At 45.1% G+C, this 11,473-nt stretch overlaps 1 protein-coding gene across 1 annotated transcript in view; it reads right to left on the bottom strand.

Annotated features, from left to right (window-relative positions):
* Positions 1-1,595: 1,595 nt before the first annotated feature.
* The window catches only part of aebp1b (AE binding protein 1b), a gene marked incomplete at both ends in the record, with an annotated part of 12,207 nt that continues 2,329 nt past the window's right edge, over positions 1,596-11,473 (bottom strand). Inside the window, 19 exons of the mRNA XM_080531379.1 lie at positions 1,596-1,970; positions 2,196-2,362; positions 2,578-2,677; positions 2,873-3,012; positions 3,278-3,774; positions 3,970-4,139; positions 4,350-4,526; positions 4,950-5,146; positions 5,341-5,464; positions 5,572-5,660; positions 5,794-5,938; positions 6,159-6,243; positions 6,467-6,606; positions 7,018-7,127; positions 7,329-7,406; positions 9,133-9,204; positions 9,647-9,715; positions 10,258-10,341; positions 10,886-11,215. Coding sequence (XP_080387505.1) covers positions 1,596-1,970; positions 2,196-2,362; positions 2,578-2,677; positions 2,873-3,012; positions 3,278-3,774; positions 3,970-4,139; positions 4,350-4,526; positions 4,950-5,146; positions 5,341-5,464; positions 5,572-5,660; positions 5,794-5,938; positions 6,159-6,243; positions 6,467-6,606; positions 7,018-7,127; positions 7,329-7,406; positions 9,133-9,204; positions 9,647-9,715; positions 10,258-10,341; positions 10,886-11,215 — 3,149 coding nt within the window. The remainder of the gene's footprint in view (positions 1,971-2,195; positions 2,363-2,577; positions 2,678-2,872; positions 3,013-3,277; positions 3,775-3,969; positions 4,140-4,349; positions 4,527-4,949; positions 5,147-5,340; positions 5,465-5,571; positions 5,661-5,793; positions 5,939-6,158; positions 6,244-6,466; positions 6,607-7,017; positions 7,128-7,328; positions 7,407-9,132; positions 9,205-9,646; positions 9,716-10,257; positions 10,342-10,885; positions 11,216-11,473) is intronic.

The following is an 11,473-nucleotide window of genomic DNA, read 5'->3' as shown; positions in this document are numbered from 1 at the left end:
CAAACCTTTTTATATACAGTCATGTGAAAAAATTAGGACACCCCATGAAATATTTTGTTATTTTTTAAAGAACTATGGACATAGCAATATTTGATCTTCTTTCAAACAATATTTATAGATAAAGGTGATTTAACTGAACCAAAAACAATGACAATTTCTAACAGTTATCATTTATCTACCAAAAAATTTACGAAGATGTCAATTCCTACTGAGGGAAAAGTTAGGCCCTAATAGCTGGTATTGCCCCCTTTTGCTTAAATAAACTCAATTAGGCGTTAACCTAACCTCCTATTACTGTCTACCAGACTGACATTGAATGGGAGAATGTTTTTCCCACTCCTCCATCCAGAATTCTTTCAGCTGTGTGATGTTTATGGGGTGTCTTGCATGCACAGTTTCAAATCACCTCACATTATCTCAATAGGATTAAGATCCGAGCTTTGACTTTGGCCATTCAATATTTGAACACTCAGTTTCTTTCTCTTGAGCCATTCCTTGGTGGTTTTACTGGAATGTGTTGAGTCATTATCATGTTGCATGGTCCACATCCGCTTCATGTTACATTTTTGGTCTCATGTTTTCCTCAAGCACCCTCTGATACAATAAAGAATTCATAGTGGATTCTACTATGAGGTTCTTGTGCTCAAATACTGTCTTTGGTTTGTGCCAAACATGTCTGTTACAAATGATTCAACTTTGGATTAATCTGTTGTTCCAGAAGTGTCCTAAGTCTTGCAGTGGTATTTCCAGACATATCTAATAGTCATTCAGAACCATTTCAGTATGGTGGGCATGAGGAAGGGGGAAGGAAGAAAGACAAATGCTCTATGTAAACAAGCCTTTATTAATTGAAAAAATAACTTTCCTCTACCTCGGCTAAGCTATGAGGAACATTTCAGGATACGTCTCTTGATGTCTCTTTTCATGTTTTGTAGATCTTACTATGTGTGCCACGAATTGCATTGGCATTGCTGGCATGGGTGAAAATAATGTAAATAAATCGACACTTTTATATTAAAAGAGAGAGAAACTGTTTCTCTATTGGTGGAGAGGGTGACAGTCAAGCATTTTTTTTAAAGCATTAGATTTGCAACCAGCATTCTGTATCTACTGCACATTCAGTTACTCTCTGAAATACATTCACTAGGGAAGCCCAGTGGAACAATCATTGGCAGGACTTGATTTTCAGATACAAACAGTACAACTATTTCCCGGATTGAAGTGGTTTTTGATGTATCAATGGCATTAGCTTGTGCGCCTGACAATGTCTGCATTCACACACCACTACATTGCCTTGACCAGTCTGGAATCAACCTTGTCCCGTTCCCCTAGACACTTACTGAGGCCCCCATACAAATAAAAAAAAATAGGTCGAGTCTAAGCCTACCAGAGAGATAAATGATGTAGTGCTTATACTTATGCAATCCTTTGACATTTGCAACGGCCATTGTGTAAAAAAAGAAAGAAAAGTGTCCCGGGGTTGGTTTTGGACTGGGAAAATACTTTAAAATACATCCACATCCACTCCCTTCCTTGAAGTAAGGAGGAAGGATGGAAGGATGCATGTTAAAGGCATTGGAACAGGCCCTGTGTGTTTAGTAATCATCAATCTTGTACTCATAGTTGTAATCCAGGATGGAGTCAGTGAAACCCCCCGGCGTTGACGTCTGCCCCTCCCCTATGGCCCATGAGTCGTACCAGGAAGTACTGGTCTCCATTGTTGTGGGAATCACCGTTGTGGTTGTTGGGGGCAACGTTGTTGTTGACCTCATCATTCTCTGTTGCCGTAGGCGACGGAGGCGGGCAAGCCGCAGCTTTCTCAGTCGCATGCGACGTGTCTCGGGATCCACGGCGACGCCACTGTTGCTATATACCACACGCCTGTTACCATTAGCAACAGTGTTCCTGCGTGTTCCGCCGTTGCCATGGCTGAGCAGACGGATGGGCTTGTTGCCATGCAAAGCCATGATCTGTTGATTGATAGATGATTGATAAGTTAACTTGTTAATCACCATGGGGAGTTCAACAATGCATTGCATCTATGTACTATTTTTAAAGTTTTAAGAGAGCTTTAAATTGCACTGAATGTACTAAATGGTGGATGTTAGAGGGAGAGGATATGGATGAAAGCAGGGGAGAGGGGGATGGACTGTAGAGTGAGAAAGAGATGTCATGATGTTCTTGCTGTGACCCACCTGTTTGATGCGGTCCCAGTTGGATTTGGCCAGGTTGAAGCTGCAGGTGGTGGCGCCGGGCTCATACCCCACCACACACAGCCTGGTGAGGGAGGTGAAGCCCTCCGCCCGCGCCGTCACACGGTACTCACCAGGGTTCAGCAGACGCCAGTAGTCTCCCGTTACAGCTGCATGGAGAGAGGAGGAAGGGCTTAGACTCTTTACTGCTACTAGCTCTCAACGTCTATTAGACCTGTGTTCTCTTCCCTTTATTCCTTCGATCCATTGAAGAGAGGGGTTAGCCTATAACTGATGGGAGTTATTTAAATGGTTGAATAATCCGTTTTCTCTGTAAGACCTGGCCAAAGGGACAGAAAACACTGGTCAAGCTGGTTCTACTGACCTGTGGTGACATCATGGTCGACCCCCTCCACAGACAAGGTGGCGTTGGCAATGGAATTTCCCGCCTGGTCCTTCACCACACCCCTGATCCCTCGAGTCACCTGAGAGGGCAGGGGAGGCAGCTCTATCAACCCCAGCCCTTGACCCTACTTCTATTTACTACCCTAATGTGATTCTGTAGGTTTTATTCAGTTCAGAAGAAATTATGGCATCACAATTTGCCATCCACTTCACAGAATAAGCAACACGCCTTGTTTGTGTGAGCGTGTGTGTGTGTGTGTGTGAGACTGACTGACCTGCTCCATAAAGATGAGCATGGCCTCTCTGTTCTTCTCCCACTCTCGCACCAGCTCACTCTTGTGAGGGAACTTGTCACAGCCCAGGAACATTGACAGCTCAAAACAGTTTGTGTGCAGGTAGCTGAAGTCATTCATACCTGAGGTGACAGGGAAGCAGGGTGGTAGAGGTAGATGAATAGAGAGAGAGAGAGAAACACATACAAAAGAGAAAAAGAGGGAGGACGATAGTCTTGACTGCAAAGCTCACAAAACACATGCTGTAACAGGCCACCAGAGTGTGCCGTCGTCCCTCAAGTTCCAATTAAAATACATAAAGTACTCTGTATTTGCTTATGTTATCTGCACACAACTGCAACAGACAGTCATGAACCAAATCAAAAGAGACAATATCTGGGTTCTCACTTCCTGTGATGGGTTTCCACTTGGATCGTCTGATGATCCCCATGCCCCCGGTGACATCATCGCCGTGACAGGAGCCGTGGTAGGTGCGTGTCATGGTCAGGTGTGTGGAGGCGTAGGAGATGGCCAACCACCTGAACAAGGAATCGTCCGCCGTCGCCCGTGGCTCGTCCTCAGGTTCCGAGTCCTGATGACCACCCCCCCTTCCTCGGTCATCCTCCTCTTCCTCTCTGTGTCCGTAGCCTCCGTGTCCATAGCCTTCATGTCCATAGCCTTCCTGTCCATAGCCTTCCTGTCCATAACCTTCATGTCCATAGCCTCCGTGTCCATAGCCTTCCTGTCCATAGCCTTCGTGTCCATAGCCTTCGTGTCCTCGCCTCTCCTCCTCAGGCTCGTATCCCCTGTTCCTCCTGTCCTCCTCAGGTTCCTCGTATCCCCTGTTCCTCTGATCCTCCTCCGGCTCCTCCTCGTAGCCCCGCCCATAGTCTTGGTCCTCGTACCTGGAATGGTGAGTAGGGTGATCTTTGATTTGGTTGACAATATTCTAGACTGGTAGATATTTGGAGCCGAAATCATTAAAGGAGGGATTTAGAATGAGAGAAAGAAAGAGAGAGAAGGAGAAGGAGAGAGACAGATACAGAGAGGAGAGGGAGGGAAGGAGAGAGACAGAGAGAAGGAGGTAGAGAGACTCATACTGCCTCTTCTTTCGGCTGTGTGCCCTCTCGCTTAAGCTCTTGTCAGTCTTGGTGAGGCGGTGGCTGTCATATGGGTATGCTACAATCTTCTCCCCGCCCTGGAAGTTGGCCCCCAACACAAACGGGTGGCTCTCCATCCACGAGATGATAGCTCGTGTCTCCACGGCAATCTGGAACAGAATACAAGCAAAGGACAGGGCTTGTGTTAAGATAGTCAGGTGTACAGTACATGTTTCTACATGCTTGTAATTGTGTATGAAGTTGTATTCTACTGCCTGCCTGCCAGCTGTACAGTAATTGCCCAAATACGACAAATACAGTTGATTGAATTGAATTGAGACTCTTTACATCCCTTAACACACACACACACATCCACATACCGAGCTGTTTGTTGCCATTTCTTCAGGGATGGGTACATGATGATTGGGGGTGAGTTTGGGCACCATTCCCTTGTCCTCAGCATCCCATAGCACACTGTTCAGGTCTGGAAAGTTCTGGAAGATGTCATGGCCGTCCTCCGTCCAGTGACCAGTGGTCCATCCACTCAGTTCTGAACCCTGCAATGAGGAAGAGAATTGTTGAGAGGCATAGTTGAGTTTGATAGATCTAACATGGACCCCAACATTTCAGCACCAAATGTGGAACGTCCTAAACATGATGATAAAAAAAGAAACACAGTACACCGTGTGATACCTCAGTAGAGTTGACATGCTTGAAGTGTCTTCACCCAGTCTAAAATCAACCTGGACTATCAGCTGGAAGGAGCTACAGTATTATCACACATACTTACACCCTATCCAGTTCTTTCAGAATGAGAGAGGTTTTCAGACTATGCTATTCACTATCTACTCTCACAGTAAATTAAGTAAGCTTTTCTTCTCAGTTCTTCTCATAAGACTACTGCCTCCTGTAATGTGCATCTATCCTGTCCCTCTAGCCCCCTAGCCCTAGAGAATGCTCCTCTCCTAAGGCACACTGACCACTTCGAAGGCCTTCTCGTGTCCGTCAGGGTTGAGCGAGGGCACCAGGTGTATGCGTATCCCCTCCACCAGGCGGCGCGCTCTGGGGTTGCCGTCCTTATACTCTTTACACAGGTACTGCATCAGGAGAAGGATCATCTCGCGCCCTGTCGCCTCATTTCCATGGAGACCAGCCGTGTAGCGGAACTCCGGCTCCCCTGAGAAGCAAAATACCGACGATCACTGGTCAGAGATCGGACAAAACTCTACTGTGTTTGTTTACATGATCCAATGGCTAGCCTTTGTAACGGAGGGTCTGTAGCTCTAGCTTAGTGTGCTATGGCTGTGTCTTGGCTAAGTTAATCGGTTACACATAGCTGGACAACAGTTGTTATTGTTGTGTTTCTCCCACCTATTTCATGTTCTGTGGGGTTGCCAGAAATGACCATAGCCAGGATGTCCAGTCCCTTGGAGCTGCGTCCCAGACTGTACACACTGGTGATATTGGGACACTCCTCACTCACTGACTTCATCAGCTACCATACAGAGACAGGAGGGAGAGCAAGCCACAATTAAATGTAATTGATTAGTTGATTCTGTTGATGTTTTGGGCACTGGAGATAAGGGGCCATTAAAAGCTCACCGTGGCCATGTCTGAGTAGCTGTGGTGTTTGAACTCCAAGTAGTCAACTGGAGTCACCTCATTCTGCCTGTGGTAGATCGTGCTGGGGTCTGAGGGAGAGAAATGTAAAGTTATGAGGGAGTGTGTGAGTGCGTACGTGAGTGTGTGTGTGCAAGTGTTTGTGTGTGAATGCGTGAGAGTGTGTGTGTGTGTGTGTGTGTGTGTCTGTGCGTGTGTTATCACCAGGCAGTGGGCAGCCCAGAACCTCCAGCCTCATACAAAGACTGCCATTCCAGCTTTGAGGGATGATTCTCATGTAGCGTGCTAACACAGGCTCAGCAAACTGAGACAGCACCGGAGTCTCATGATCTGTGTTACCAAAGAACAACTGGAAAAAGAGAGACAGAGAGAGAGAGAGAGAGAGAGAGAGGGTGGTGGAGGCGTAGAAAGGGAGAAAGAGAGGGATGAGAAAGAGAGAAAGATCTCACTCAATGTCCAAACACAATAGGCCCAATAAAGCGCATGAGAGGATAAGTGTGGAACATGGGACCAAAGTTGGACAAAAGCTTGCAACTTAACCAGTGTGTTATAAGGTAGAGTAGACCCACCCAGTCAGAGTATCCATCATGGAGGATGTTCCACTCTCTACTGTCATTACTAAACGCCACGTAGAATGACGTCACAAAGTCACTCCTGAAATGACATTGAATAGACAAATGCTTATTGACAGATACAGATCACAGAGGTGTGTGTGTGTGTGTGTGTGTGTGTGTGTGTGTGTGTGTGTACACATACGTGTGCATATGCAAGCAATATGCATGCGCACGTGAGTGTGAGTATGAGTGTGAGTGTGTGTGTGCGTGTGTGCGCCTGTGTGTGTGTGTGTGTGTGCGTGTGCATGTGCGGGTGGTCTTACTCGTTGCGTGAGTCTCTGCCCTGTGTTATCACACCAGTAAACTCTGTCTCCTTCCGTGCGTCCACCTCCAACCAGTGAATATGGTCCTCAGAGTTGGCACACCACGCGCCGCCTTTATTGTCCTCCTCGTCCTCACTACCCTGAAAACCATGGAAGCCACAGAAGATTCTACTGAGTCTGATAACATAGTGACTAGACACCTCCGATACCACCCTGACAGAACATGACCAGACATTCTTTAGACAGTTTTTTCTCAATCGTTAGAAATTCGATTCCTCACGTCTTCTCCTCCGTCCTCCACTCTCCTTCTCAAAAAGGGTTGGAGGAGAATATCTAGGGAGAGGAACTTAGATGTTCTCCAACAATGTGTTTTAAGTAGTTGATGAATGGAGGACGGAGGAGAGGACGTGAGGAATCGAGTTTCTAACAATTGAGAAAGGGCCATGCAGAGTTCTGTAAATCCGTCAGCGTCAGCCATCCCATCCTCAACATCAGAATCATTCAAAACCAGTCCTCTGAGTTATTTACATGAGTGACAACCTATCATGTACCTGCATGTTGAGGCGAGCTCTGTGGGGTCCGTAGCGGTACCCAGACATGGAGGAGGCCAGGAGCTGCTCTGTCTCTATCTGATGAGACTCTATCCCGAGGGGAGGACACTCTGACACACACACACACACACACACACACACACACACACAAATCACTACACGCTGACCTATCAGGTTGCAACATTTTGAGTAACTCAGCTTGAAAAAATTTACTTATCATTTCTTAATTTATCAATCATCAGTGGAGAGTACATAGCTAGCATTGATATTGTATGAACTGTTTAGTGATTGCATGAGAGTAGTTGACTTACTCTTTGGCTCGGTGGAGATGCGTGGTCTCTTCCTGGCCCTGGCTCTATCCTCCTCCTCCTTCCTTTTCTGCGCTCGCTCTGTCACACATCACAGTTACAATCATAAGGGACCACATACACTCACCGTGCACTTTGTTTTTCTTATGGTGGCTGACAGCTTAATTGGCTGACAGAAGTGGAACCAGACGTGGCTTTCTGCTGTTGTAGCCCATCCACCTCAAGGTTTGACGCGTTGTGCATTCTGAGATGCTTTTCTGCTTACCACAATTGTACAGAGTGGTTATCTGAGTTATCGTAGCCTGTCAGCTTGAACCAAGGTGTTTCCGTCCACAGAACTGCCGCTCACTGGATGTTTTTTTACTTTATTGTACCATTCTGAGTAAACTCTAGACTGTTGTGCGTGAAACTCCCAGATCATCAGGTATTTTAGAAATACTTATACCAGCCCATCTGGCACCAACAATAATGCCACGGTCAAAATCACTGTGGTCAATTTTCCAAGGTTCAAGGTTTTCCCCATTGTTGATGTGAACATCACCTGAAGCTGCTGGCCCGTATCTGCAGGATTTTATGCACTGTGTTGTTGCTAAATGATTGACTAATTAGATAATTGCATGAATGAGAAAGTGTACAGATTTTTCTAATTTGACTTTTTTTTTGGGCGTAGCTCACTTCAACAGTGGAGCATAGGCCAAATGCAGTTATGGGGTGTGTGTCTGCGTGTGCATGAGTGTGTGCGTGTGCATGTGTATGTGTGTGTGTGTGTGTGTGTGTGTGTGTGTGCATGTCCGTGTGTTTGTAGCAGCAGAAAAAAGAACCCAGATGTAGAAGAATTCAAATCCAAATATGCCGTAATCAAATTCACATTGGTTTTAAACAGTTAAATGGTAAGATGATATTCTAAATGGTGATTGCACAATCTTATGTCAAACTGTCATTACCACAAGACAAACTCTGACATGGCAGGAGTGTCAACATAACTGTGCTGTTGTAGGGGGTTGTGAAGCTGCCAAAAGCGTTCCTTCACGCTTCATGTCCAGTAGTTTAAACGGAGAAGGAACAGACCAGTTGTGTATGGTCACTCATTTACTCACACACACACACACACACACACACACACACACACACACACAAACCTGTATTGAGGTTTGTATTTCGGTATACACTCGGGATCCTCCCCTGCTGACAAAGCCATATATCCTTCAGCCACTTATTCCATCTTGAACCGAGTCATTGGTTAACCCTACACACAGGATATACCCCCTGGGTGCTGGGAGTCATACATCATTGGCCCAGGATGTTAACTTCTAACCACCATAATGACGTCACACTATAGGATAGACTGAATGCAACACATGGCAACAGCTGTTGTTCCTTATCTGGATAGTTTTTACTAAATTCCACCCTTTTCTATCCTCCCTTTCTCTCTTGCTATCTCAAATATTTGTCCTGTTTTGACAGAATGAACTTTTGTCCCTCCGTTGCACGTTTTGCAAGCATAGTGTCGCTGCAATATGTTAGCATGTTAGACTGACTGACATCTGTGTTTTCTTTCTATTCTAATTTTCTAATGGAAACATGAGCCAAGCAACAGATTATTCTTGAGCATGCTATTAATGTATTCCGAGAGTGACACTGCATGTTTTATCTGTAGATCAAAAACATTGGCTTGACAGTGAAGAGAGTTTTGATATTACAAACATAGTAAATGTAGTATGATTCAATAGGATGTAAGAGACATACATCAACACCAATGACATTTGGATTGTATTACAGAGGATAAGGAGTTGAGGATGCTGCTCACCACTCTCCACCCTCTCCTGCCTTTCTTGCTCTTGTCTTTCTCTCTCCTTCTCTACCTCTTCCTGTTTCTTTGCTGTGGAAAACGAATAGAATGAAAATCAAGAATTAGAGGGTTAATTCAATAAATACACTGGCCTTTACTTGAAGACATCAAATGATGAACATGAGGTAGTCAGTGTTTGAAGGGGGGATAATGTGTGTTTTAGGGGATGAACTGCAGATGTCTAGAAAGCCTGTTGTTGACCTGTTGTTGGAACTCTTGTTAATCCCTTCTGCTTGGTCTTTGCTTATTTGTCAGTTTGTCACATCAGCTGCCAACGTCTCGCTAAACCCAAACTTACGAAGTAGACAACAAAGTGTGTCACTGAAACAGTCTGACAGGATCGGGCAGGCCCATTATTAAGACTCTGTGGTCATGTAAAAAAATGTTTGTGTGCCTATCTAATCTTTATTTTACTGTAGGGTGCTCTTGTAGTGTAACGTGTGTGTGTGTGTGTGTATGTGTGTGTACATACTATTCTGTCCATAGTCGTATTCTTCATACCAAGGACCCTCATAGGGAGGTGGGACTGTTACAGGCTCCTCTGTATGAAAGGAGAGAAAATCACAAATACCCCATTTAACAGCAGAGTCAGAACTTTACAACACATTGTATGTTTTCAAAAGCTGTCTGAAGCTAAACAATCATTTTCCACACAGACTGTTTAACAATACCCTAATTTCAGCAACCATGTAAATGCTACTGTAACACCCAGCCTGTTATTTGTCTAGTTAAATTGCTAATTTGCGTTTACAAGGAATATTACCGTGCAGCCATCTTGTGAAAGGCTTTTGACTCCAAAACAAAACCATGAAAACCCTGTGTGTGAAACTCGAACCAGACTTTTCACCCACTCACTCATATAAAAAGCACTACTACTAGTCTACTCACAGAATATGATGTAAATTCCAGGACTACTCCTACTGTATAGGACAGTTTACCCAAATAACAGGACTACCTAATCTCAAGAATACTGACTGACTGACTGACTATCTGATTCATTGATTGATGGATGGATGGATGGATGGATGGAGGGTTGGATGGATGGATTGATTGATTGATTGATTGATCAACATATAAAGTCACCTGTGACAGTGTCGCTCCAGTCATCTTTCTCTGTGGGGACAACCTCTTTACCGTTGGGGAAAGGAAGATTATCTGGCCCCTCATCTGTTACAGAGGATACAGAGAACAGAGAGAAAGGACAGGAATTGGGGAATGAAAATTGGGAACAAGTGAAAATGGAGAAGGATGGAAGAGTGTGGAAAGGAATGTGGGACAGTAGTGGAAATGTGCACTGTACACGTAATGCAGACCTGTTGTTTCTATCACATAAGTTACAGTCAGATGAGCTTTGCAATTAATGTCACAGACCCTGACATAAGATGAGGTTTCCATCATACAATATGAGCTGATGGAGAACCTGACTCATTCATTAAAGACTGCAGGTCTTGAGAAAAAAAAAAAGGAAATAAAAGGGTTAGATGTAGAGAGCAATTGGAGGATAAATACATAGCCTATCTGTTGACCATGTGGTTTGAGAACATTTGAGTAACATTTGAGTACTTTTAGTACATTTTAGTACTTTGTAAGCTATATTAAGAGTACATGTAACAAATACACTTTCTAAGGCAATAATCTATGCTTACAGCAGACACTGGCACTATTTCTTGTAGAGTCATACCAAACGAAGAGAGGAAGTAGTGACACTAACATTTGTCCCAGTAGTCGTCTTCCTCCACATCCACCTCTCCGTCTATCTCAGGGGTGGGAGGAGTCTGGTACTCCTTCCAGTAGTCATCGTCTGTGTCTGTCACCGGGGCAACAGTCTCCTCCTCCTCCGGCTTCCAGTAGTCATCCTCTGTGTCTGTAACCGGGGCAACCGTCGCCACCTCCTCCTCCGGCTTCCAGTAGTCATCGTCTGTGTCTGTCACCGGGGCAACAGTCTCCTCCTCCTCCGGCTTCCAGTAGTCATTCTCTGTGTCTGGAACTGGGGCATCTGTCGCCACCTCCTCCTCCTCCTCTGGCTTCCAGTAGTCATCCTCTATGAGAATCACAGGTGGAGAGAAGGAATGATTGTGTGTGTGTGTGTGTGTGTGTGTGTGTGAGTGTGTGTTTGTGTGTGTTTGTGTGTGTTTGTGTGTGTGTGTGTGTTTGTGTGTGTGTGTGTGTGTGTGTGTGTGTATGTGTGTGTGTGTGTGTGTGTGTGTGTAAGTGTGTAAGTATGCGCGTGCGCGTGTGCGTGCGAGTAGTTGCGTATTATGTTCACTCTCACCATTCTCTGTGTAGGGGTACTCTGGGT

This window comes from Nansenia antarctica, assembly GCF_963989245.1.
Source record: "Nansenia antarctica genome assembly, chromosome: 5".
In the NCBI taxonomy this organism is placed as follows: Eukaryota; Metazoa; Chordata; class Actinopteri; order Argentiniformes; family Microstomatidae; genus Nansenia; species Nansenia antarctica.
This window is presented reverse-complemented; position numbering and strand designations above follow the sequence as displayed.